Below are 25,900 nucleotides of genomic sequence, written 5' to 3'. Positions count from 1 at the left end.
ATGGGAGCTGAACGGGTCTTGAGGGAAGTCTCCTGAATTACAGTGTAGCATCTTGACTGTTTCTCATGCTGCTCAAAACTCAAAGATTGCTGTAATTCCCGTAACTAAAAACTAGCTGGATCAGCATTCAAACTTCTTTCATCACACCAGTTAACTGTCTAACAGGATGTAATAAGTACAGTCAGATACTGTATTCCAGTATTCCAGTTCCACTAATAGGTACAGTCAGATACTGTATTCCAGTTCCACTAATAGGTACAGTCAGATACTGTATTCCAGTTCCACTAATAGGTACAGTCAGATACTGTATTCCAGTATTCCAGTTCCACTAATAGGTACAGTCAGGTACTGTATTCCAGTTCCACTAATAGGTACAGTCAGATACTGTATTCCAGTTTCACTAATAGGTACAGTCAGATACTGTATTCCAGTTCCAGGCACCAGAGTTGCACCACTTCTGTTCCAGCCCAACACACCTGATTCAGCTACTCAACTAAACATTTACAGCTGTGAGGAAGAGGTGTAACCTGAACACAGACACCCCCAGGAGACCAATAGATAAGAGAGCAGAGAGCTTTATGGACACAAAGCACCGACCAAAGGTGCCATAATTAACCAATACTTCCCAAATGGCGGATGATATCAGAGCTTTGTAATCTGATTAGATTTTTAAATACATTTTCTGGATGTCAAAGCCACATTTAAAATTCTAATTTCCCACCCCTTTTTTTGTGGTCATCCACCATTTCAAATCCACTTGACTGCCAGACATTTCTTGTGTAATGTCTGAAGTGTGTGTAGGGCTAGTAGTTCTAAAGTCTGTTGCCTATTGTATAAATGTACAAAATAGGTTAATGCAGTATACATTGTACATTAGTAGATTTCCTAACATTAATTTCTGAATTGAATCAAGGGTGTATTAATCCAATGAGGTTGTGAAAACCTTTTGAATAAGTCATTTTATTAAAAAGAAAATATGTGTTGTGTTTCAAGATACAATACACATTCTACAATATTCATAACAATGGCCAAATCATATTGACAACAAACAATATCCCAACAGAATCCAAGAGCAAAGTTGGTGGTATTAAATAGATGATCTTTATTGAGGGCAATCTACTGAGAAGCAGACACAGAGAGACAGGAACAACGGGCTGTGGTCTGTACAGGGAAGAGAATGTGGACAGTTACAGGCTTTTAATCCAGTCCAGGTTTGGTCCTTTAGGGTCACATGGGTGGCTGGGGACATCGTCCATCTTGCCATTGTTTCGCACAGGGACTGGGGGAGAGAGGAAAAAGGTTTTGTTTATGCCACCAACTGTCTAGGACCAGACTTAATTATTTGCTCATAATGGTTTAATGGCTTACCTGGGTAGTTGTATGGCACAGCTGCATTCATCATGCCCGAGTACTTCGTTAAGGGACTCACTAATGGAACAGTAATGGCTGGGAAGAAATACATGAAATATCAATGATATGTTACACCAAGTGATCACACAACTCAATTCAGGGAGGGCTGAAGGGCAGTGCACACAAGTTTATTTTATGTGTATCATGTAATGTCAGAATCCATAAGGTGTAACTACAGTTGAATTTAGCATATTGTAAGATATGAGCATTACAACCTGTGATGTATACTTTGAGAGATGTACTGACCGAGAAGTCCAATTGCACAGGCGGCCAATACCACTGGCTCCTTATTCCACGCATTCTTCAGGAAAGCTCCAATTCCTGGCAGGAGAAGCAAACAGACATTTAAGTTACAGTGGCACAAATACACTGTGTTATGGATGATCTATGATCCAGTGATTGATGAATGTTTTAAGGATATAGCTAGATACAAATAGCTTGCTGGGCTTATATGACTCAAAACTACATGTCATATACCCATTAGTTTGAGTCTATACAGTATTGTAAACATGACAGCATTGCGCAGATAAATACTGAAGATGAAGCTAGAAGATCAACCCTATCCAACTGCTCTGTTTACACAAGGGTAAGCAGGACACAACGTTTGGGAACGTTCAGATAGAAATACGCTATATACAACAAACATGCCTCTCTGACATGTAGAATAAGAATCACATCAGCTCTAATTAATGGGATTTCTATCTGCAAAGTTCGACAACTGAACGTGGCCCAGGTTTACACTCAGCTCAGTCAGAAGAGAGCGGTGGACTGCGGAATGCAAGCGATTCAGATTGGAGATATTTAATGATCAAACTACTACATTCTGATTTGAGCTTTAACCTAAAAAAGGTTAAGTAAAGAATGAAGTGGAGACACGATATGTAGCTAAAACAAATCGGCTAACACTAAGTTGGTCCAAGGTCACACATTTCGTTTGGCATGGTAAATTAAAATATGCATACTAAATTAGAGTTGAATACAATATTTAGTTACAATTAATCATACACTAGCATTATCAGAACACCAGTGTTTGATTGACAGAGGGATCAAGCATAAAACGAAACAGCTAGCTCGCTAATAGCAAAGTTCACCCACCTGCCATGTTGCTGTTTGTAGTATTGCCGGGCTGGGGAACATGGGAACTGTAGTCTACATGATGTCGTATAATTATTGCGCCAGTTGCAACAACACAAAAAGGTTGTTTGACAGCGTGAAATCTGCGGTGATGCATTGACCGCTGCGGTCAATGGATCGGGTAAACATATGTTTCAAGTGTCAGTCAGACCATCCAGATACAGTAGTTAGTCGTAAATCTTCAAAAAAAATGCTGCGCATGTTAGATGCTTTTCAGTAACGTCGTTAGCAAGTTAGGCTAACATTAGCTAGTCGAATGTGTTGTCATCTCGGTTTAATCGTTTTCAAGAAAAGCTCACGTTAACGAGTTTTGATTTCGTTAACCAAATCAAACTTAGGTCACCTAAATGTAGTTTTATTTGGAGTTGAGGACGGTGTAGCTGATTATCTAACGCTGTCTGCAAGCAATTAGTTATTATGGTAACTAGCTATAACATTCCTAAAGATTAGCCCCACATAGGACGAGGCGTCTTTTAGTGTAGGGCTAAAGAAAATATGCAGTCAGGTTGAGTCAAGGAATTAACCCTACCTGTTTGTCAAATGTAGTGTAGATTCGTGACACCGTCTAGGGGTGATTTATGAGGGGGTGAACGATCTTATTCCTCCTTCCACCCCTCAACCAGATGATGGAGGATTTCTCCGGCCTGGCCCTGCCGCCTCTCTTTGGGGGCCACATCCTGGAAGCAGAGCTGGAGCCAGGTGGGGTGGAACTGGGCCCAGGGGAGGTAAGTAAGAGTTCTGAGTCAGACTATTATGAATCCAGTGGCTCGGTTGGTTTGGAAATGGAATATGGTGCTAGAGCCGGGGTATTCAACTCTTATTCAACGAGGTCCAGAATCTGCTGGTTTTTTGTTCTACCTGATAATGAATTGCACACCCCAGGTGTCCAAGGTCTAATTCAGTTCCTGCTTATAGGGGAATGATGAAAGAAACAAAAATGGTGTGTGCTAAATGACAGTTTTTATCATTAGGTAGAGCTTGGCCCTGGGGTCAGCGAGTTGCTAGAGGGCAGAGGTCAAGGGTCAGGAGCAAGGCCAGAGCAGCAGCAGGAGGAGAGGAGAGAATTGGAGAAGAGGAAGTACCTGGCTTTGATCAAGAGGTGTAAGGAGATCGAACAGGTGAGTGACTGTGGGGAATCCTTTGTGTGTGTGTGTGTGATTGTACGACCCTGCCAAGTGTGGATTTTTATTGCGCCTTTACTATCGTATCTTCAGGTAGTGCTCTATTTAAGAACCAAGTTATATGGATGAGCATCTGTGAACATATAGTTTGCTGTTGGTAATGCCAGTGCACACATGTGGCATAAAGAAATGCATGGTAATGAATCCTTTCTAGGGTTGCAAAATGTTCAATACATTTTCTGGTTTTTCTGGATTTCCTGCTTATTCCCTCCTGATTCTGGGAATCCACCAACCAGGATTTTGGGCAAACCAGGGCATTTATTGACCGTTCCAGGAACTTTGCACCCCTAATCCTTTCACCATTTTCTCTGCAGGTGAATGAGAAGATCCTTGGTCGCCTTCACCAGGTACAAAGACTAACACGTCGCATGAAGAAAGAGAGAAGGTAAAAAAGGACTGAAGCTCTGTCTGTCCTTTCATTGGTTCATGTCTTTTTCAGTCTATGGTCTATTGGCCTGTCCATTGTAAATACAGGCTAGCTCAACTACAACAGCAACTGAACTTCCCTACTGTAGGTTCCTAATGAAGACCCTCAACGCCCATGGAGATGACTATAGAAATGCACAGCTCACCATATCGCTTGAGGTGAGAATGAGATTTTTAAAAAGTTAAAAAGTTTTTCTTTAATAATAAACCAGTAGAGTTCCATGATATACAGTTATAGTATATTGAAATGTAACAACGATTCGTTATTCAATCTTTCACCATTAACTTTGATGGTGATGTAGAAGATGTCAACTGGGCAGTTTTCTGTTGGCATGAAACTGGAAAACTCTTCTGAAACTGAGTTTTCCCCCCCACATACTATATCTTTATACTAAAAGTAACACTGTTGTTGTTTCAGGAAGAGTCTGGTGCCCATTTAGACATTGGCCCTGGAGTAGAAGATGATAGGCTGAATGACCTCCCTAGCTCCTCCCCCTCTGTCCCTTTCCAATCCACAGTGGGATCCAAGAAGAAGAGGCATCGAGTTCCAAAACAGGAGAAAGACCCACAGGTGTGTGAGACGCACTCATAAACCTTGAGTGTGAAATTAACGTGTACACCCAAACTAAATGAATGAACAAAGACTGTAGTGGTGAAATGTTTGTGCGACTATGTGCAGAGAAAGGTGACGGCTTCTCCTTTACACTGACAGTGCATTGCGTATTCTATTCTGTGCATATGGAACAGATTGCACTGCAGCGTTCTCCAATCTGGCAGATGACAATTCTGTCAGTCTGTTTCCCTACAGTGGTTCTGTTGTTAACACCATCTTCACTCCTCTCCACAGACTGACGCAGACATCTCCATGTTGGCAGAGACGCAGTTCAGTGACTTTCCCAGCCCAACCGCTTTGTCTCACTGACCAGGGGAATCGCCGGCTGCTAGTGGGAGGAGAAATGAGGCAGCATTCTGTTGCTTGGACTCCCACTTCCCCAGACGTGATGTCACTGAAACACATACAGCCAGGGCTGTAATGAAAAACATAGTGGATAAGATTATCATTTAAGCACAACTATGGTCTGTGGAAATGGCTGAAGGTCTTGACCATGGTAATCCACCCACCCATTCTGCTCGAGTAGAGAATGCATGGTCCAGTCCTTGCGGAAGATACATTGACAGTACATGTATTGATGTGAACCTTTTATCAGGATACTCTGAACATGTTTTATGATTGTTTGTCGACGCGACGCTTCCGTATAAAAAAAATATTCAGAACTTCAGGATTCCGTTTTTTATAGATTTTACCATTGACCCATCAATCATCTGATAAACCAATCACAGGAAAGTATACCTGCGGAAGTTGTCCAACGACGGTGGAGAATTTGGTCCTATCATAGCTTGGAGGTAGGGTTTAGGCTAGAATCCACATTTTGTGGGTGGGATTTAGCTACCGTCCATCTTTAGTGTACTGTACAGACAGGTTGACGAAAAGAAAACACAAATTGGAAGTAAAGAAGACTGGGAAAATAGTTTTGAGTTCTAATTGAAAGAGACAAACGAAAAGCCCAAACCCTAGGTAAATGTCTAAAACAAAATGTGAATTTAGCTGTTTGACACAGTTTCCCTAATTTTCATAAATTACCAGCTAGCTAGCATTGTGATTGCAGTAGCTAGCTACATTTGCTAGCATTATAACAATTACCAACATAACGTCAACTGTGCCCAAAATATAATTGCAATATATACACTTCATGCATAATAATGCATCGAATAGCAATTGCATTGAAATTAGTTGTCGAAACCTGCCAAACAGCATGTGAATTGGCTACGTTAGCTAGCTGGCTAATGTTGCTGACATTTCCAGCGAGACATCTATTGAACTGTTTTACGATTGATGAAAATAATGATGTACGCTAAAATTACCCGCATGTTAATTCTTTGCTAAACCGAGGTACATTTCGCTGCAAGTGTTTTGTATTATCTGTAGCTACTAGATGCTATGAAGCTAGCTAGGGATTTAGATACAATGCAATCAATGTTCATTTAGTCTGTTTGCATTGTTTTTAGCTAACGTTAATCTGTTATCTCCTTCTCTCAATGAAAGACGGTATGAGGACATTGTCGTAGTGAAGCCATGGCTGATAAGAGAAAACTCCAAGGTAACTAGCATAGAGCGATGATGGACGTAATGGACTGGAACACTGACCTCTCACACTCTTTCGATTATCAGTTATTTAAATGATTGGATTAATCTTTGAGATTCAATGTAATATGTTAGTCCAGTAAAATAGATTGGCATATTTTCACAATGACCTCTTTCTTTCCTCTCCCCAGGTGAAATTGACAGATGTTTGAAAAAGGTAGCTGAAGGCGTAGAACAGTTTGAAGACATTTGGCAGAAGGTGAGGACTCCTTAACACTATCCATTGCATATTCACCGTGCATGAAACAATTATTTGTCTCCTATCAAACAAACTGATCTTTGTCACTTTGTTTCACAGCTTCACAATGCAGCCAATGCCAACCAAAAGGAAAAATATGAGGCAGACCTTAAAAAAGAGATTAAAAAGCTACAGGTAAGACTAATTGCTTACTAATAGTAAGAAATATATGAAGCTGTCTTAATATCCCATGTCTGCTCACACTGATAAAGCTATGGGTCTTTACCTACGTTTTAATTGTTGTTTTCTTGTCATCTCTCCTGCAGCGATTGAGGGATCAGATAAAAACATGGGTGGCATCAAATGAGATCAAAGACAAAAGGCAGCTAGTGGATAATCGCAAGGTCATAGAGACGGTAATACTCTCCAAAATAGCTTCTTTGTTTAACACTGATAGGAGAAAAGGGCGATTAGGTCTCCACCATATTGTGTTTACCTTTCAACTAGGGCCAGGACGATACCAGTGTTGTGATACCGTGGCAAGGAAACAAAACACGAAGCGGATAAAATAATATATATATACTGTATATCATTATGTTGTCCAGAGGGACATTTTATTTATTTTCCAAGCTATAGCACACAATATTTTACATACAGCAGGGTTTTAAAGGACCATAGCCATAAGACTGCTAAATAGTTAATTAAATGGTTCTATGGACTATCTGCATTAACCCTACCTCAAATCCCAATTCTATTTGGCACATGCTTTGTGAACAATCAGTGTAGACTAACAGTGTAGAGAGAAAGTGTAGAAAAATAATATGAGGAATAAATACACAATAGGTAACAATAACTTAGCTATGTACATGAGTATGTGTAGGGGTATGAGGTAATTGAGGTCGATGTGTACAACCATATCCACTGAACAAAAGTATTAATACACCATATAAAGTGTTGGTCCCGTGTTTCATGAGCTGAAATAAAAAATCCCACAAATGTTCCATACGTACATAAAGCTTATTTCTTTCAAATTTTGAGCACAAATTTGTTTATATCCCAGTTAGTGAGCTTTTCTCCTTTGCCAAGATAATCCATCCACCTGACAGGTGTGGCATATCAAGAGGCTGATTAAACAGCCTGATTACACAGGTGCACCTTGTGCTGGGTACAATAAAAGGCAACACAATGCCACTGATGTCAAGTTTTGTGGAAGCGTGCAATTGGCATGCTGACTGCAGGAATGTCCACCAGTGCGGTTGCCAGATAATTTAATATTAATTTCTCTACCATAAGCTGCCGCCAAAGTCGGGGGGGTGGGGGATTTCTGTCACTAATGAAGCCCTTTTATGGGGAAAAACTTATTCTGATTGGCTGGTCCTGGCTCCCCAGTGGGTGGGCCTGGCTGCCAAATGGGTGGGCCTGGCTGCCAAACGGGTGGGCCTATGCCCAACCGCGGCTTCACCACTGCCCAGTCATGTGAAATCCATAGATTAGGACCTAATGAATTTATATCAATTGACTGATTTCCTAATATGAACTGTAGCTTAGTAAAATATTTGACATTTATTGAATGACTAGGCAACAGGATATATAATAAATAGTAACAGCAGCGTATGTGTTGGTTCGAAAGAGTTAGTGCAAAAGGATCAATGCAGATAGTCCGGTAGCTATTGGTTAACTATTATTATCTTGCACTGACTATGCACACTCACAAGACTATATATACGCACTATACACTGAGTGTACAAAACATTAGGAACACCTTCCTAATATTGAATTGTACCCCATTTTGCCCTCAGAACAGCCTACATTTTTCAGGCATGGACTCTACAAGGTGTCAGGGTTTCACAGGGATGCTGGCCAATGTTGACTCCAATGCTTCCCACAGTTGTCAAGTTGGCTGGATGTTCTTTGGGTGGGGTACCATTCTTGATACACACAGGAAAACCTTTAGTGTGAAAAACCCAGCAGCGTTGCAGTTCTTGACGCACTCAAACCGGTGCGTCTGGCACTTACTATCATACCCTGTTCAAAGGCACTTAAAGCTTTTGTCTTGCCCGTTGTCCCTCTGAAAGGCACACATACACAATCAGTCTCAAGGTTTAAAAATCTTTCTTTAACCTGTCTTCCTCCCCTTCATCGACACTGATTTCAAGGGGATTTAACAGGTGACATCAATAAGGGATCATAGCATTCACCTGGTCTGTCATGGAAAGAGCAGCTGTTCCTAATGTTTTGTACATTCAGTGTATATACACTACACTGACACTCACACAGCCCAAACACATTCACATACACTACATACGCACACATACCAACATAACACACTTTCACACTCATCATTTGCTGCTGCTACTCTGTTTATTATTCTTACTATTATCTATTCTGATGCCTAGTCACTTTGCATTTTCTGTACACATCTATCTCAAATACCTTGTACTGTACCCCTGCACATTGATCTGGTACTCCCTGTATATGCACTATATATACAAAAGTATTTGGACACCCATTCAAATGAATGGATTCAGCTATTTCAGCCACACCAGCTGCTGATAGGTGTATAAAGTCGAACACTGCCATGCAATCTCCATAGACAAACACTGGCAGTAGAATGGCCTTACTGAAGAGCTCAGTGACATTTCAACAAGTCAGTTTGTCACATTTCTGACCTGCTAGAGCTGCCCCGGGCAACTGTAAGTGCTGTTATTGTGAAGTGGAAACGTCTAGGAGCAACAACGGCTCAGCCGTGAAGAGGTAGGCCACACAAGCTCACAGAACGGGACCGCCAATTGCTAAAGCGCGTAGCTCATAAAAATCGTCTGTCGTTGGTTGCAACACTAACTATCAAGTTCCAAACTACCTCTGGAAGCAATGTCAGCACAAGAACTGTTCGTCTGGAGCTTCTTGAAATGGGTTTCCATGGCCAAGCAGCCGCACACAAGCCTAAGATCACTATGTGCAATGCTAAGCGTTGGCTGGAGTGGTAAAGCTTGCCGCCATTGGACTCTGGAGTGATGAATCACGCTTCACCATTTGGCAGTCTGACAGACTAATCTGCTGAGTTTGGCGGATGGCAGGAGAACGCTACCTGCCCCAATGCATAGTGCCAATTGTAAAGTTTGATGGTGGAGGAATAATGGTCTGGGCTGTTTTTATGGTTTGGGTTTGGCCCCTTAGTTCCAGTAAATTGAAATCTTAACACTACAGCATACAATGACATTCTAGACTTCCAACTTTGTGGCAACAGTTTGGGGTAGGCCCTTTCCTGTTTCAGCAAGATAATGACTCCTTGCACAAATTAACGTCCGTACAGAAATGGTTTGTCAAGATCGGTGTGGAAGAACTTGACTGGCCTGCACAGCCCTAACCTCAACCCCATCGACCACCTTTGGGCTGAATGGAAGCAAGTCCCCGCAGCAATGTTCCAACACTAGTGAGTAGCCTTCCCAGAAGAGTGGAGGTTGTTATAGCAGCAAAGGGGGGACCAACTCCATATTAATGCTCATGGTTTTGGAATGAGACGTTCAATGAGTAGGTGTCCACACACTTCTGGTCATGTACTGTAGCTTCATTCTTGTGTATTTTATTCCTCCTGTGTTACTATTTTATTATTATTTTTCAACTCTGCATCATTGAGAAGGGCCCGTAAGCAATCATTTTATGAAAAGTCTACACCCGTTGTATTCGGCGCATGTGACAAATAAAATTTGATTTGACCAGAGTTTGGTCTGCTTTAGTTTTTTATATTTTTGCCATGGAAAAATTGTGTGCTATTGGTATCATCACAGCCCTACTTTCAACTCATCTCAGTGCTCATGGAGAGGGTATGCGATCCTGACTCACATAACATCTGACATTCTCTCCTTAGCAAATGGAGCGGTTTAAGGTGGTAGAGCGGGAGACAAAGACAAAGGCCTACTCTAAAGAAGGCCTGGGGCTCGCCCTGAAAGTGGACCCAGCTCAGAGGGAGAAAGAAGAGACGGGAAACTGGCTAACGGTAACAGCCTCTGGGACGTTGGTATTTTGACTCATGCATAGTGGTAGTGTCAGGTGGACGGTTCACACTGGCTCTGCCTTGTTTTCTGGGTGGTGATCTGTTCTTCTTTTCCCCCATTCTCTCTTTTTCTCCCCCAGAATACGATAGACACTCTAAATATGCAGGTGGACCAGTTTGAGAGTGAGGTGGAATCCCTCTTCATTCAAACCAGGAAGAAGAAAGGAGAGAAAGAGGTCAGTCTCCTTCCATCTCATTCCATATACATGAACTTTTTCTGTGTATGTAGTCTAATTAAGCAATAAGGCCCAGGGTGTGGTATATGGCCAATATACCATGGCTAAGGGCTGTTCTTACAAACCCAAACCCCCGAGGTGCCTTATTGCTTTTATAAACTGGTAACCAACGTAATTAGAACAGTAAAAATACATGTTTTGCCACACATGCGGTATACGGTCTGATATACCACAGCTCTCAGCATATCAGTATTCAGGGCTCAAACCACCCAGTTTATAATAATGAATCAGATATTGGGTTGGATGATGTTGCTCCTAGACTCTGATCTAAGGTCAGTCTTGCATTTCCCCCTGAAAGGATTTGGGGAAGGCAAGTTGATCCGCCATCTGTGCCTAAGAAAGACTTCTACCTGCATTACAAAAGTCACCTGAACAGTTTATAACCACCTGTGCCTGTTTCTCTGGCTGTCTCGTAGAAGCAGGATCGCATTGAGGAGTTAAAGAGGTTTATAGAAAGGCATAGGTACCACATTCGCATGCTGGAGACCATCCTGCGCATGCTAGACAACGACTCGGTGCAGGTGGACTCCATCCAGAAGATCAAGGACGACGTGGAGTACTACATGGAGTCGTCACAGGACCCAGACTTTGAGGAGAACGAGTTCATTTACGACGACCTGGATCTGGAGGACATCCGTGAGTCGCCCATGGACAGCCAGGAGCTCGATGACGAGTCCTGGGATGATCATGATGATGCTCATGCTATCAGCTGTGGGTCTGGATGAATGGTCCCTCATGAACGTCTGTTGGGTCTGGGTGGATGGATGTTCTCTAATCAACATCTGTTAGCTGGGTTGACTGTCGGTTTAGAAGAGCTTGATCTGTGGTGTTTCTGTGGCTCTGGATGTTGATGATTGTTAAAAACAACATTTATATATTAGATTTCCCCTGAATCTTATTGAAATAAACCAGTAGCCTTTTCTCCCTGATTTATGCCCTTCACGCTTTCTCTCCCTCTTTCTCTCCCCCTCTAGCTGCAGCGCTGGTGGCCACCTCTCCAACGGGCATGGGGAACATAGAGGATGAGATGTTCCTCCACTCGAGCAGCACTCCCACCTCCACCACCTCCTCTTCCCCCATCCCTCCATCCCCGGCCACCTGCACTGCTGTAAGCACATCTGCCTTCACTGATTGGTTGTTTGTATAGAAACTACAATCACTTACTTGATCAGTGTCATAAAAGTACATTGATACTTACACATGCACTGTTTGTGCCTGCATGTGTTCTGCAGGAGAACTCTGAGGACGATAAGAAGAGAGGGCGGTCGACAGACAGTGACGTTAGTCAGGTGAGACCGAGCTTCTACAATATATGCTTATAGCTCAATAGAGAACTGGATTTCTTCAGAAATGTAGTTTCTCTGTTTCCCTGTTCTGTTTGTACTAAACTGATGCTGTGTCATTTTCAGTCTCCTGCGAAGAATGGCACTTCCTCCTTGTTGTCCTTTTCCTCGTCCGCCAATTCCGGGTCCTCTTCTTCCTCCTCTCTTGTATCCATGGCCGCTATTGTCGGAGGCAACCCTGGGGTTCCCACAAGCAACAGTCTAATAGGAAGCTTCAGCAGCGCCGTACAACAACATCAGCCTCAACCTCCACAGCAACCAGTCCTGCAGCCACTGCAACAACCACAACAACCCCAAACAAAACCTTGCACCCCCAGCCCACCCAGCCACCCCCTTCTCTCCACCGCCCCCTCTCTCCCCACAGCCACCACACCCATCTCAGCCTCCTCAAACTCCCTGCCCCAGGTCTCGCCTGGTCATATCCTCAACTCCAGCCTAGGCCTTGGGTTGGGCCTGGGTAAAGTTGGCATGATGGGGACAAGCAGTGCCAACTCAATGTCTGGTCTGGGCCTGACTGGGATGTCTGCCTCTCTGAACACCATGGCAGGCCTACTCTCTGGGTCCACCCATGCCCCTTACGCCCAGGCAGCCTCGTTGGGAGGCCTGGGTCTGAGTACCACTACCCAGTCCAGTGTCTCAGTGGAGAGCTCCTCCATCCCCACCTCTTGTTCCAGTGGAGTGACCACCAACGGAGCTGGGACAGGCCTGGGCCTGCTGGGGTCCAGCCCAGCACACGGCACACTGACTGGGGGGATCCTGGGCCTGGTGCCTGGGCAGAGTGTGATCCCTGGGCCCCCTCTGATCCCTCTCAGCCCGGTTGGAGCTGCCCCTGGGGGGGCAGTGGGGATGATGGGAGGAAACGGAGGAAGCATGGGGCCAATCGGAGGAGTAGTTGGGTCGAACACAGCCCCTGCCAGACCGCCCAGTGGACTGAAGCAGAACGGAAGCACAAGTATGTTCACTGTCTGTGTGGCTGTCTGGGTTTGTCTGTTTCTTTATGCACCTTTTCTGGGTGTGGGATTGAGCATTAGTAGTAATGTTTCCACCGTCTTTCCCATGGCTCAGGTTACAGTGCTGTGGTGGCAGAGAGCACCGCAGAGTCCGCCTTCAGCACACCCAGCCAATCACAGAGCAGCCAGCCTTCCTCGCTGACCTCCTCAGCCAGTCAGCAGTAAGTGATATCAAATTCATCCAAGACCACAATCATCTGTTCATTTTTTTAGATGATAAAAATGTCCTTATGTCTTCTGTCTCCCTCAGTATGGACAACGGTCCCAGCCTCATCAGCTCCATCACCTTGCCCCCCAGCTCTCCGTCCCCCTCGTTTTCCGACAGTATCCCCGGTGGAGGGAGTCTCCTCAACGGACCCCACTCCTACACACAGGCCTCTGAGGGCCTCAAGGTGAGGGGAGACAGAGGGGAAGGACAGACAGATGTGAGGCTAAGAGATGAGCACTTTGTCCTGATATTCTTAAATGGCCTCCTCTCCTACCACTGTTTCCCTTCGGCTCTGAGAGGTTTTATACAGTTCAACAGAGGGATGGAGACAGTTGGCCATTTAACAGTATGAGAACACAGTGTTTGGTGAACACTAGAACCTCCACGGCAGCCATTTTGACCGTGGTTGTCTATAATACGAATACAACTTGGAAACAAACAAACTCACAAAAATACTGATAGTTTAGAAATTAACACAATTTTCAAAACTTTTTCCGCATAAAGAAAAAGAAATTCACAAAATGTGCTGTAGATCACAACAGTCACAACTAATTTTGTCAGCTATTCGGGAGATTTCCAATGATGAAGCATCTCCTAAATGACCTTTTCTGTTATTTCTTAGTTAATTAACATGTATAATAGCATTGTAATAAGGTTAGAATAACCTGTAGAGACTGCCCTCTGTCCCCAGCTTCCTACAGACCTCCGTCAGATACTGATGGAGACCAGAATGTCAGCGCTGGCCCCAGAGCCGCCAGGGGCCATGGCTACAGCCACTAACACACGAAAGAGAAAGCAGTGTCAGGTAGAGACCCACACACACACGGAAATATACACATTCATACTCGACTTACACACACTCACTCCTAAACACATCCACAAAGCCACTAACACAGGAAACAGAAAGATGACAGATTTAAATACACACAATCTCTAACTCTGACACAGACATGCTTACACACCAAAAATATAGAAAGAAGGTTGAGGTAATCAGATATCAGTGCTAGCCAAAAAAACATCTGTGTCACAGGGAAATTGACATTGCCAAGTGGCTGGATTAGTTCCTCCACCACACACCAAGAACATACAAGATATATGATTGAAGAGCCTGTATTTGTAAAGATTGTGTATAGTGTTGAATTAGTAAGGACTCCATGGGATCTTGAATTGGCAGGTTTATTTGGTCATTGTTGGTGCAGTCACTGGCTGCCCGTGGGGGTTCTAGTTGCAGGTAGGAGTGTGTTGCTTCACACCATACAGGGAATGGATGGTGGACTGGTACCAGGCTTCTACTAGTATCTCATGGTGGAAGAACTGTTGACTTGTGTATTGGTTTTCATAAATTCTGTTTTTGCCCCTTGCTCTTCCAAACTCCCCCTCACCCCACTCTCTCTCTGTTCCATCCATCTCTCCTCCCTCCCTCAGGCCCCAGAGCCTCTGAGTTCTCTGAAGGCAATGGCTGAGAGAGCAGCATTAGGATCAGGTCTGGATGGCGAGATCCCCAACCTGCACCTCACAGACAGAGGTAAGAATCAACTCAAATTAACAAGTTTAAAATCACATCTTGAAGGCATTACACAAATAAACATTCATGCAATTTGACAAGGCACATGCCAGTTGCAGGTGACATTTCTAATTGTCTGTCTGTTGATGATATCCCCACCAGCTGTAACTCAACCAATCCTCTCCTCAGACATCTTCTCTGGTTCGTCGGCTGCCCCCGGAACGCCCGCGGCCCCCCAGCCCTCCCTGTCGGAGGTGAGCATCCCCCCTTCCCTGGGGGTGTGTCCCCTGGGTCCCACTCCGCTCTCCAAGGACCAAGTGTACCAGCAGACCATGCAGGAGTCTGCTTGGACACACATGCCGCACCCCTCAGACTCCGAGAGGATCAGGTAACAACGCCGTCCGCTGGAATACTGGGGTGTAGACACTGGGCTTTCTCTGAGGAGATATTAACATGCACTTCTGTGCTACTCTCTCCTGTAGGCAATACCTGATGAGGAACCCATGCCCCACCCTGCCATTCCATCATCAGATGCCCCCCCACCACTCAGACTCTATAGAGTTCTACCAGAGACTGTCCACAGAGACGCTCTTCTTCATCTTCTACTACCTGGAGGTAACACACACACCATCCCCTTCAGCATCTGTCCGCTCTTGCCTTGTCACTGTAGGGTCCAATTGCTCAGTCTCTCCTTTCTTTGTTTCTCGTTTACTCTCTCTCAGGGCACTAAAGCTCAGTACCTGTCAGCCAAGGCTCTGAAGAAGCAGTCGTGGAGGTTCCACACCAAGTACATGATGTGGTTCCAGAGGCACGAAGAACCCAAGACTATCACTGATGAGTTTGAACAGGTACAGTAGAGCCTTGGTACCTCCTGTGCTGTTATTGTTGGAGGCACCATGGGTCTGTATAGAACGATGAGCCAACATAAAGAGTGAGTGATTCATACTGTCCTCCTCCCTCAGGGCACTTACATCTACTTTGACTATGAGAAGTGGGGTCAGAGGAAGAAGGAGGGGTTCACCTTTGAGTACAGGTACCTGGAAGACCGAGACCTGCAGTGAGAGGAAGGAGAAACGTGCTGCTGTTGACATTCCGAGACTGACCTAACTCCATGCTGTGGATAGAGATTGTGATGTGTAGTAGAACCCTGCTCCTAAAATGGAGGATGTTGTCTGTATAGGCAGCGTCTAATGGCACCCTACTCCCCACAGTGTACTACTCCGGCCCAAAGCCCTAGTAGTGGGGAATAGAACCCTCTACCTATAACGGGCTCTGGTCAGAAGTAGTGTACTAGGGGGGAGTAGGGAGTCGTCACAGATCTGTGCCTGTCTGAACACTCAGTATGTGGCATTACATTAGGAAGCTCCATGCATGTTCCATTTTGTTTTTCTTTCTGTTTCAACAACAACAAACTGTACTGCCCCCAACTGGAGTATAGAAGCCTTGGACTAAACAACAACAACAAGCAAACATACATTGGATTTGGTTACAAGTGGAAAAAAGCCCATCTTGCTTGAATTGACTGTAATTAGTGGTTTAGAATGGAGACAGTTGTCTAGCTAGCCAGCAGACAGGGCTCCTTTTAAGATGTTATGATGCCTGTTGATTACGTTCACTATTAGAGATAGTGAGTGATTATCAATAGTTTTATTGATGTCGTCTTGGTCGATAAAACGCTCTGATTGAGAATGACCACATGGCCTCTTCCTTTTGATGGGGATAGAGAGGCATTATTGGACATTGGATTAAATTGCTATGCAATTGAACTGGTCTCTGCCTCCCTCTCTCTTTACAAATAAACTTTAAAATATTTTAACTGTGAAAGGAAACGCATCGTCATTGCGGCATTATGTTTGTGAGATTAGCTAATAAAGGATTTGTACCTGAAACAAGCAGAGTTGTGTTGACATGAAGTCTACCTGATAATGTTCATGGTTTCTATACCATGAAGCACCAGCCACTATTGCTCTTCAAAGTATAACTACTAGTGGAAGGATGAGAACAGCAGAAATAGGATAATTCTCTTTGAGTCGGTGTATATTTACTCAAAAGGGTGTCAACAGTTCTCAGCCTTGCATGTAGTAATCTTTTCAACTCAATTTTATTCGGTGTTATTTTAAATCGCTTCCAAAAGACTGTTTAACAAAACCTGGATTCTGCCATTCAGGGCTCTGTTCAATCCGGATCTCAAAAGTTCAGTGCTAGAGTTGAATAAAAATGTAAAGGTAATGTTCCCGCGTCTCACGATAAAATGCTGTACATGTCGCATCAATCGGAATTACTTTTACGTTTTTATTGCGCAATTCGTAACACTTCAGTGGTAGATTGAATAGAGCTTCATTCACTGATTGCAACACTGCATTAAATTTACTACTCGTTATACCAAGTTAAATTGTTTACTGAAATACTGTTTCATAGAATATGAAGCATGCATCAACCATTCAACCTAGAATGTTCTGAAAAAGCTTTTGGTGAATTTAACTTGGTTAGATGGATGAATCAATTGTGTATGGTTAAACTATCATGAGCGGTCTCCAGTGATTTAGTTCATTTAGAGGTTGTCCATGAGATAGACATTTCAGTTCTTTCCTGAAAGAGATTTTTGGAAAAAGGAATCGAGAGAAGTTGAGTTTTGCCTTTTATAAATTCTATTTTTGGGCTTTTGAGAAAGGGAAGGCGGAAATGTGAATTTCTCAAGAAAATAAACTATTTACAGGATGTTTTATCAAATTAAGTTGTCACGTTTATGCATAGATGTCATGTTGGGGTAAAAACAGGATTGTAAAATTTCAATAAAATACTTTTCTGAAATTGTGACGACTATAAATGTCATATGTAACAATTATTTTGTATTAGAAGATCCATAAAACTATTTCATAAGTAGCAAATTCCTAAAAACACTTCGATGTTGCTCAAAGCAACATGGTAGGCCATCATTGTAAATAAGAATGTGTTAATTGACTTGCCTAGTTAAAGGTTAAATACATTTTATTTTTAAACAAAGCAATCCAATGCTACAGTGCATTCATACCCCTTCCCCTTTTCCACATTGTTACATTAAAGCCTTATTCTAAAATGGACTAAATACAAATGATCACTCAGCACATGACAAAGCGAAAACAGTTTTGTAATACACTGCTCAAAAAAATAAAGGGAACACTTAAACAACACAATGTAACTCCAAGTCAATCACACTTCTGTGAAATCAAACTGTCCACTTAGGAAGCAACACTGATTGACAAATTTCACATGCTGTTGTGCAAATGGAATAGACAACAGGTGGAAATTATAGGCAATTAGCAAGACACCCCCAATAAAGGAGTGGTTTTGCAGGTGGGGACCACAGACCACTTCTCAGTTCCTATGCTTCCTGGCTGATGTTTTGGTCACTTTTGAATGCTGGTGGTGCTTTCACTCTAGTGGTAGCATGAGACGGAGTCTACAACCCACACAAGTGGCTCAGGTAGTGCAGCTCATCCAGGATGGCACATCAATGCGAGCTGTGGCGAGAAGGTTTGCTGTGTCTGTCAGCGTAGTGTCCAGAGCATGGAGGCGCTACCAGGAGACAGGCCAGTACATCAGGAGACGTGGAGGAGGCCGTAGGAGGGCAACAACCCAGCAGCAGGACCGCTATCTCCGCCTTTGTGCAAGGAGGAGCACTGCCAGAGCCCAGCAAAATGACCTCCAGCAGGCCACAAATGTGCATGTGTCTGCTCAAACGGTCAGAAACAGACTCCATGAGGGTGGTACGAGGGCCCGACGTCCACAGGTGGGGGTTGTGCTTACAGCCCAACACCGTGCAGGACGTTTGGCATTTACCAGAGAACACCAAGATTGGCAAATTCGCCACTGGCGCCCTGTGCTCATCACAGATGAAAGCAGGTTCACACTGAGCACATGTGACAGACGTGACAGTCTGGAGACACCGCAGAGAACGTTCTGCTGCCTGCAACATCCTAAAGCATGACCGGTTTGGCGGTGGGTCAGTCATGGTGTGGCATTTCTTTGGGGGGCCGCACAGCCCCCTATGTGCTCGCCAGAGGTAGCGAGATGAGATCCTCAGACCCCTTGTGAGACCATATGCTGGTGCGGTTGGCACTGGGTTCCTCCTAATGCAAGACAATGCTAGACCTCATGTGGCTGGGGTGTGTCAGCAGTTCCTGCAAGAGGAAGGCATTGATGCTATGGACTGGCCCGCCCGTTCCCCAGACCTGAATCCAATTGAGCACATCTGGGACATCATGTCTCGCTCCATCCACCAATGCCACGTTGCACCACAGACTGTCCAGGAGTTGGCGGATGCTTTAATCCAGGTCTGGAAGGAGATCCCTCAGGAGACCATCCGCCACCTCATCAGGAGCATGCCCAGGCATTGTAAGGAGGTCATACAGGCACGTGGAGGCCACACACACTACGGAGCCTCATTTTGACTTGTTTTAAGGACATTACATCAAAGTTGGATCAGCCGGTAGTGTGGTTTTCCACTTTAATTTTGAGTGTGACTCCAAATCCAGACCTCCATGGGTTGATAAATTTGACTTCCATTGATAATTTGTGTGATTTTGTTGTCAGCACATTCAACTATGTAAAAAAAGAAGTATTTAATAAGAATATTTCATTCAGATCTAGGATGTTATTTGTGTTCCCTTTATATTTTTTGAGCAGTGTACATAGTACCAGTCAAAAGTTGACACCTACTTGTTCTTTATTTTCTACTTTGTATAATAGTGAAGACATCAAAACTATGAAATAACATATGAAATCATGTAGTAATAAAAAAAGTTAAAATCAAAACATTTGATATTGTTCAAAGTAGCCAAGAGTGTGCAGCTGTCATCAAGGGGAAGGGGGGCTACTTTGAAGAATCTCAAATCTAAAATATATTTTGATTTGTTAAACCCTTTTTTGGTTACTACATGATTCCATGTGTTAATTCATAGTTTTGATGTCTTCACTATTATTCTACAATGTTAGAAAAAACATTGAATGAGTAGGTGTCCAAACTTGACTGGTACTCTGTGTGTGTGTGTACACAGACATTTGCAAAAACCCATTTCTGCTTTGTCATTATGGGGTAGTCATTAAATGAGGGGGAAAACTATTTTAGAATAAGTAACGTAACAAAATTTGGAAAAAGTCAAGGGATCTCAATACTTTTCGAAAGCACTTTTCAGTAATGAGACAAGTATTAGTTTAATTTTATTAAAATGGAACAAAATGGAGTCAAAACGTTTTTCAAAAAGCACAACATGCTCTAAAACAAATATACAATCTAAATATATGTTCTTCACTGCCATGGTCAATCTTCTCCCCATGGTTATGCAATGACGCCTGATCAATCAGTCAGTGTGAATGCATTTCACCCAATCTGCATTCATTTTGAAATACAAGTTGGTATGTCTGTATATCAGTCTCTCCTGTGTGTAAGTATATGTGTGGATGTGTATGATAAATCGTATGTGTACTCCTCACTTTCCCTCTCCCTCCTTCTTGACCTTGAGGAACTCTGCCATGTTGGAGAAGTATTTCTGGTTGGCCTCAGCCACCTTCTTCTCTGCTGCATGCGGGTTCACGATCTCCAGTCCCTGAGGAACACAGTTCAGTTCAAGTTCAATTCCACAACAAACAGAAACAAGGCCACCCCTGCTGGTAAATGCTAACGTTACTGGTGATGAAGTGCTTCATTTGTTGACATAATAAAATCAAATACATGTAGCTTTTTTTCATGTGAAAACCAAAACCAATTAGGCCTACCTGTAGTGGAGTGAAGGCTACGCTGGAACTTGTTCCTGAGGAGTTGTCTCTGACCGAGGACCTCCCGCCAACTGTGGACCTCCCGCCAACTGTGGACCTGCTGCCAACTGTGGACCTGCCGCCAACTGTGGACCTGCCGCCGTATGTCATGTTCTGCTTCTGCAGCTTCCTCTGTAGGGACTTGGATATCCTGGCCTTGGTGGCCTCGTTGACCTGAGCCTGTCTGACGCGTCCGCTGCCCGACTTTCCCAGCTGGCCCAGACTGAAACCCAGGTCCTCCTGGTACGCATCATCCTCAATCTGAGAGAAACAGAGACAGGTTGGTTAAAAAGATGTATTGTAATTACACATAGTAAAATATAGTAACAGCTGTCCTGAAAGACAGATTAGCTGTTCTGACCTCTGCGAAGGTCATCCTGTTGGCATGTTTCCTGATCTCTGTCAGACCCAGACGCTCCTTCATCTTACGATACCTGGACAAGGACAGACAAAAAATGAGACCATCAATACTGTTTAACATTGCACTTTGAAAAAAATGACAACCCAGGACCAGTTATCTACACATCCCTAAAGTAAATACCTCCGCCCTCCTCTCTTCTTCCTCTGTCCATCCAACGGTGCTGGCAGGGGTTTGACAGTCTTCACCGGCGGAGGCTCCTGCCATTTATCAAACTTCTTCTCGATCTCCTCTTTCAGGTCGTAGCCCACCTGCACCGAGAGAATAACACCAGAGTTAATATGTAACAGATGTTTATTTACCCCTTTCTTCCCTCTTCCAGTTCTCACCTTGCCGTCTGCACTCTCGTGGAAGCTGTCCACTCGGGATGCCAGGGTGCACTTAGCTGAAACCAGGCGTGCTGCCTTTCTCCTCAGGTCCTACAACACAGAGATAACTCGTTAGCTTAGGTAAAGCCACAGTCAAACAAAGCTCTTGGGAACACAGCGCCAAGTGTGGTGCACTGACCGGGGGTAGAGTCTGGACCACATCACAGTGGTAGATGTAGCCGGTGTGTGGGAGCACAGCGGTGCTGCTGAACCCTGACAGGGTCCTCTTCTGGGTTCCCAGTAGCATCAGGTTACAGGCTGGCATCTTAGACAGGTTGGTCAGGCCCCCAGCAATACCTACCACCACAGGGAGGAAGACGACCGTATGATTGGGAGAATCCTGTAAATTATATAAAAAAACTAAATCCTTATAATCACTGACCCATGATCTTGGCTGCGGTCGAGGCTCCAACGATGACTGACAGATTAGGAGCAATGAATGACATCCTGGACTCCACATATTCATAGATCCTGTGTTTTGATTGGTTCAGCTCTAGCGCCATGTCACAGGCCTCCTCCAACCTCTTCAGTTCATCCTCACCCAGCATCGTCCTGGAAACAAGTCATGTTGATATTACAACATTGAGATGGAAAGGTGGTCTGCAACCAAATGGATGTTACTGTTCCCTGTTGTGTAGATAATGTAAGGTCTATTGATCATATTTCTATCTGAACATTCTGTAAATGTCTGCTCCACCAAATAAATTCACTCCCATTGGTGGACCTCTCCAACTGAATCAACCCAGGTGTCCCTGCTCTTACCCAAATCAAATTTATTTATATAGCCCTTCGTACATCAGCTGATATCTCAAAGTGCTGTACAGAAACCCAGCCTAAAACCCCAAACAGCAAGCAATGCAGGTGTAGAAGCACCCCTGTGTGGTGGAGGCTGTGACGTGTCCCTGCCTTACCCCTGTGTGGTGGAGGCTGTGACGTGTCCCTGCTCTTACCCCTGTGTGGTGGAGGCTGTGACGTGTCCCTGCTCTTACCCCTGTGTGGTGGAGGCTGTGACGTGTCCCTGCTCTTACCCCTGCGTGGTGGAGGCTGTGACGTGTCCCTGGTCTTACCCCTGTGTGGTGGAGGCTGTGAAGTGTCCCTGGTCTTACCCCTGTGACATGTCCCTGCTCTTACCCCTGCGTGGTGGAGGCTGTGACATGTCCCTGCTCTTACCCCTGCGTGGTGGAGGCTGTGACGTGTCCCTGGTCTTACCCCTGTGACATGTCCCTGCTCTTACCCCTGTGTGGTGGAGGCTGTGACGTGTCCCTGGTCTTACCCCTGTGACATGTCCCTGCTCTTACCCCTGTGTGGTGGAGGCTGTGACGTGTCCCTGGTCTTACCCCTGTGACAGGTCCCTGCTCTTACCCCTGCGTGGTGGAGGCTGTGACGTGTCCCTGCTCTTACCCCTGCGTGGTGGAGGCTGTGACACGTCCCTGCTCTTACCCCTGCGTGGTGGAGGCTGTGACACGTCCCTTCTCTTACCCCTGTGTGGTGGAGGCTGTGACGCGTCCCTGCTCTTACCCCTGTGTGGTGGAGGCTGTGACGCGTCCCTGCTCTTACCCCTGTGTGGTGGAGGCTGTGACGCGTCCCTGCTCTTACCCCTGTGTGGTGGAGGCTGTGACGCGTCCCTGCTCTTACCCCTGTGTGGTGGAGGCTGTGACGCGTCCCTGCTCTTACCCCTGTGTGGTGGAGGCTGTGACGCGTCCCTGCTCTTACCCCTGTGTGGTGGAGGCTGTGACGCGTCCCTGCTCTTACCCCTGTGTGGTGGAGGCTGTGACGCGTCCCTGCTCTTACCCCTGTGTGGTGGAGGCTGTGACGCGTCCCTGCTCTTACCCCTGTGTGGTGGAGGCTGTGACGCGTCCCTGCTCTTACCCCTGTGTGGTGGAGGCTGTGACGCGTCCCTGCTCTTACCCCTGTGTGGTGGAGGCTGTGACGCGTCCCTGCTCTTACCCCTGTGTGGTGGAGGCTGTGACGCGTCCCTGCTCTTACCCCTGTGTGGTGGAGGCTGTGACGCGTCCCTGCTCTTACCCCTGTGTGGTGGAGGCTGTGACGCGTCCCTGCTCTTACCCCTGTGTGGTGGAGGCTGTGACGCGTCCCTGCTCTTACCCCTGTGTGGTGGAGGCTGTGACGCGTCCCTGCTCTTACCCCTGTGTGGTGGAGGCTATGACGCGTCCCTGCTCTTACCCCTGTGTGGTGGAGGCTGTGACGCTGACCACCATGATGGTGGCGTTGGTCAGGATCTGCTGCAGATTCTCGTTGTTCTTACACTTGTCCAGGTTGTTCCCCAGCTCCTACACACACGGTGTTCAGCCCAACAGCAGGGACATGAATAGTAGACAACAGTTTAAAACAATGTAGACACATTTTGATGTGGAAGAGAATCCTCCTCTAACATCAGCTCACCTTGACAGTGCGGACGTAATCCAGAGAGTTGGGCACCAGGGACTCCAACTCAGGGAACCTCTTAGAATACTTGTCACGTACAAACTTGTGAATGATGTCTGACAAAGACAAAAAAAAGACGCCGTTAGACATAACGCAAAGCAAGCAAATTACAGCAGCATATTGACACACAATCACTTATGAACATAGTGGACTCACTCAGTTCGTTCTCAATTTCTACTGTGAGGTTATTGGCAGCAACGATGAGCTTGTATTCTGGGTCTGCCTCCACCGGACCGGAGACTGAAGAAAAAGGGAAGAGAGGAGAGTCAGTAAAACCACAAGATGGAGGATCAGAAACCATTGAAGTAGAATCAGTATCCATTGTATTCAGAGTGGAACATAAACCACAGAACGAGACATCCAAACAGCCAATTATAGAAGTGCTGTGTCTTCAATAGGGTGCCATGTAGCCTAGAGGTTAGAGCATTGGCAAAGTAACTGACCCAGTAAAACAACCCTATCCGCTGTATGTGACAACAAAAACATAGAAACAGTCAACAATCACCTTCAGAGTTCTTGCGCTGCTTCTCGACATAGATGGCAATTTTGTCCATGATCTCTGAGAACTGTAAACAAACAAATTGTGGGTTTTCAAAACAAACCTTGGAAATAGCTTATATGTTCTAGAACAGGGTTTCCCAGTCCTGGGCTCCCCACTGGGAGCACATTTTGGTTTTTACCGTAGCACTACAGAGCTGATTAAATCATCAAAGCTTGCTGAGTTGGTTATTTGAATCAGTGCTAGGGCAAAACTAAAATATGTACCCACATGGGGGCTCCAGGACCCAGTTTGGGAAACCCTGTTCTAGTATATTGACTGCACGCAGCTCCACACACACTGTCCTGACCTGTTTGCTGTTGCGTAGTTTAGCGATGGACGAGACACTCTCAGCTCCGCTGTAGTCCACCTCCATCTCCTCTGGAATGTCCTCCAAACCTCCCTCTACCTGTCCCTCCCCTGCCTCCCCATCACTCTCCCCCTCTTCCCCCAGGTACAGCCCATCCTCCCCCTCATCCCCCGCCTCCTCCAGATCAGCCAGGAGCTCATCGGCCAGAGACATCTGCAGGAAAGGAACAACAATGTGGGACAAGGCTGTGTGACATGGGGAGGGATTATGAAGTCAATTCCTAGCTAGCCCACAGCTGAGCACGCACACGTGTGTAAATGACCTAGAGTGAAAACGTGTGCAATGTCTAAATGTGAGAATCTAGAATCTTTACCATAAAAACAATTGGTTATGGTTAATTGATTCATTTGTAGCTAGCTAACGTTAGCTGTGGCGCATCTCAGTGCTAGAGGCGTCACTATAGACCCTGGTTCGAGTCCAGGCTGTATCACAACCGGCCGTGATTGGGAGTCCCATAAGATGATGCACAATTGGCCCAGCTTCGTCCCGGTTAGGCCGTCATTGTAAATAATAATTTGTTCTTAACTGACTTGCCTAGTTAAATAAAGGTTGAATAAATAAAAAACTAAAAGCTGGCCTCGCTGGATAACCGTGGCTATAACAGCAGTTAGTTAGCTAAGTCTAGCTAGTTAAATAACAGGGAAACGTTCGCAAGTTAGCTGAAATTATACGGCACAAACTTATGAGAACATACCTTCGGAGTTCCAAACTCCTACCGTCAAAAGAAACCCTACAAATCCAACAACTTTCGAAATGCGTTCGACGTTAAAAAATATTTGCTTGCGTTATCAACGTCGCCTCTATAGCGAGTCGCAGACGAAAGGCATCACCATAAATAATCCAACGTTTGTAACGTTGAGCCTTGAGCAAGGCTTTATGGGAATTGCTGTTTTTATCCGTAGTATATGCCAGTATCAGACCTGGATAAATGTGAATGGTCTTTATCTCACTCATATTTCCAGTCTTAATACTTTCTATATTCAATGGCTAGACATTCCGCGATTTACTTTGGGTAGAGTATTTTGGAGATTAGTTATTCACCCATTATTGACCATCCTTTGGTCCAATTTCATAATACGCATCA

The 25,900-nt window shown here is 44.9% G+C and overlaps 4 protein-coding genes across 15 annotated transcripts; 2 read left to right on the top strand and 2 right to left on the bottom strand.

The window, feature by feature from the left end:
* Positions 1-1,078: 1,078 nt before the first annotated feature.
* On the bottom strand, positions 1,079-3,204 carry LOC109883203 (NADH dehydrogenase [ubiquinone] 1 alpha subcomplex subunit 3-like). 2 transcript variants are annotated; one of them, XR_004202520.1, is made up of 4 exons: positions 3,074-3,204; positions 1,657-1,731; positions 1,369-1,446; positions 1,079-1,279 (listed from the first exon to the last, which is right to left on the bottom strand). XR_004202520.1 is itself a non-coding variant. In XM_031787317.1 (4 exons), exons 1-4 carry the CDS (start codon positions 2,639-2,641, stop codon positions 1,188-1,190), a joined length of 381 nt encoding a protein of 126 aa, XP_031643177.1. In that variant the 5' UTR covers positions 2,642-2,836; the 3' UTR covers positions 1,079-1,187. The 2 variants fall into 2 exon arrangements, 1 of the variants encoding a protein (XP_031643177.1); XM_031787317.1 differs by lacking the exon at positions 3,074-3,204 and adding an exon at positions 2,506-2,836.
* LOC109887957 (TCF3 fusion partner homolog) lies at positions 1,978-5,426 on the top strand. 3 transcript variants are annotated; one of them, XM_031787315.1, is made up of 7 exons: positions 1,978-1,996; positions 3,168-3,269; positions 3,516-3,662; positions 4,040-4,110; positions 4,241-4,310; positions 4,670-4,722; positions 4,999-5,426. In XM_031787315.1, the coding sequence occupies exons 2-7, from the start codon at positions 3,168-3,170 to the stop codon at positions 5,183-5,185; spliced, it is 630 nt and encodes a 209-aa protein (XP_031643175.1). In that variant the 5' UTR covers positions 1,978-1,996; the 3' UTR covers positions 5,186-5,426. The 3 variants fall into 3 exon arrangements, with proteins under 3 accessions (XP_031643175.1, XP_031643174.1, XP_031643176.1); XM_031787314.1 differs by lacking the exon at positions 1,978-1,996 and adding an exon at positions 2,552-2,665; XM_031787316.1 differs by lacking the exon at positions 1,978-1,996 and adding an exon at positions 2,552-2,665 and having other exon boundaries at positions 4,570-4,722.
* Positions 5,427-5,544: 118 nt separating this feature from the next.
* On the top strand, positions 5,545-16,657 carry LOC109883194 (CCR4-NOT transcription complex subunit 3). 8 transcript variants are annotated; one of them, XM_031787309.1, is made up of 19 exons: positions 5,545-5,727; positions 6,256-6,310; positions 6,486-6,553; positions 6,653-6,727; positions 6,859-6,948; positions 10,401-10,529; positions 10,667-10,762; positions 11,245-11,458; positions 11,797-11,930; positions 12,055-12,111; positions 12,232-13,117; positions 13,231-13,336; positions 13,426-13,567; positions 14,075-14,188; positions 14,809-14,908; positions 15,077-15,275; positions 15,370-15,502; positions 15,610-15,735; positions 15,850-16,657. In XM_031787309.1, exons 2-19 carry the CDS (start codon positions 6,286-6,288, stop codon positions 15,946-15,948), a joined length of 2,793 nt encoding a protein of 930 aa, XP_031643169.1. In that variant the 5' UTR covers positions 5,545-5,727; positions 6,256-6,285; the 3' UTR covers positions 15,949-16,657. The 8 variants fall into 8 exon arrangements, with proteins under 8 accessions (XP_031643169.1, XP_031643167.1, XP_031643168.1 ...); XM_031787307.1 differs by having other exon boundaries at positions 11,245-11,533; XM_031787308.1 differs by having other exon boundaries at positions 11,239-11,458.
* A 3,411-nt stretch (positions 16,658-20,068) lies between these two features.
* Positions 20,069-25,667, bottom strand: LOC109883197 (U4/U6 small nuclear ribonucleoprotein Prp31). 2 transcript variants are annotated; one of them, XM_031787305.1, is made up of 13 exons: positions 25,511-25,667; positions 24,757-24,969; positions 24,414-24,474; positions 24,065-24,148; positions 23,867-23,964; positions 23,648-23,754; positions 21,849-22,018; positions 21,606-21,763; positions 21,428-21,517; positions 21,222-21,349; positions 21,042-21,114; positions 20,642-20,941; positions 20,069-20,472 (listed from the first exon to the last, which is right to left on the bottom strand). In XM_031787305.1, exons 2-13 carry the CDS (start codon positions 24,967-24,969, stop codon positions 20,356-20,358), a joined length of 1,599 nt encoding a protein of 532 aa, XP_031643165.1. In that variant the 5' UTR covers positions 25,511-25,667; the 3' UTR covers positions 20,069-20,355. The 2 variants fall into 2 exon arrangements, with proteins under 2 accessions (XP_031643165.1, XP_031643164.1); XM_031787304.1 differs by having other exon boundaries at positions 21,222-21,517; positions 25,511-25,643.
* Between the last annotated feature and the right edge of the window lie 233 nt (positions 25,668-25,900).

The sequence above is a fragment of the Oncorhynchus kisutch genome, linkage group LG13 (assembly GCF_002021735.2).
Source record: "Oncorhynchus kisutch isolate 150728-3 linkage group LG13, Okis_V2, whole genome shotgun sequence".
NCBI classification, from domain to species: domain Eukaryota; kingdom Metazoa; phylum Chordata; class Actinopteri; order Salmoniformes; family Salmonidae; genus Oncorhynchus; species Oncorhynchus kisutch.
Note: the sequence above shows the minus strand (reverse complement) of the source record. Positions and strands in the feature narration are given on the sequence as shown.

Coding starts and splice junctions, on each gene's coding strand:
- LOC109883203 (XM_031787317.1), bottom strand. CDS start 2,641: ATGCATCACCGCAGATTTCACGCTGTCAAACAACCTTTTTGTGTTGTT. Junction 1,447..1,656: donor CTGTGCAATTGGACTTCTCG/GTCAGTACATCT, acceptor ATTTCTTCCCAG/CCATTACTGTTCCATTAGTG. Junction 1,280..1,368: donor TGTGCCATACAACTACCCAG/GTAAGCCATTAA, acceptor TCTCTCCCCCAG/TCCCTGTGCGAAACAATGGC.
- LOC109887957 (XM_031787314.1), top strand. Junction 3,663..4,039: donor GGTGTAAGGAGATCGAACAG/GTGAGTGACTGT, acceptor TTTTCTCTGCAG/GTGAATGAGAAGATCCTTGG. Junction 4,723..4,998: donor AACAGGAGAAAGACCCACAG/GTGTGTGAGACG, acceptor TCCTCTCCACAG/ACTGACGCAGACATCTCCAT.
- LOC109883194 (XM_031787306.1), top strand. CDS start 6,286: ATGGCTGATAAGAGAAAACTCCAAG. Junction 6,554..6,652: donor TTGAAGACATTTGGCAGAAG/GTGAGGACTCCT, acceptor TTTGTTTCACAG/CTTCACAATGCAGCCAATGC. Junction 15,503..15,609: donor TCATCTTCTACTACCTGGAG/GTAACACACACA, acceptor ACTCTCTCTCAG/GGCACTAAAGCTCAGTACCT.
- LOC109883197 (XM_031787304.1), bottom strand. CDS start 24,969: ATGTCTCTGGCCGATGAGCTCCTGGCTGATCTGGAGGAGGCGGGGGAT. Junction 21,518..21,605: donor TGGTCCAGACTCTACCCCCG/GTCAGTGCACCA, acceptor TCTGTGTTGTAG/GACCTGAGGAGAAAGGCAGC. Junction 21,115..21,221: donor AAGAAGAGAGGAGGGCGGAG/GTATTTACTTTA, acceptor GTCCTTGTCCAG/GTATCGTAAGATGAAGGAGC.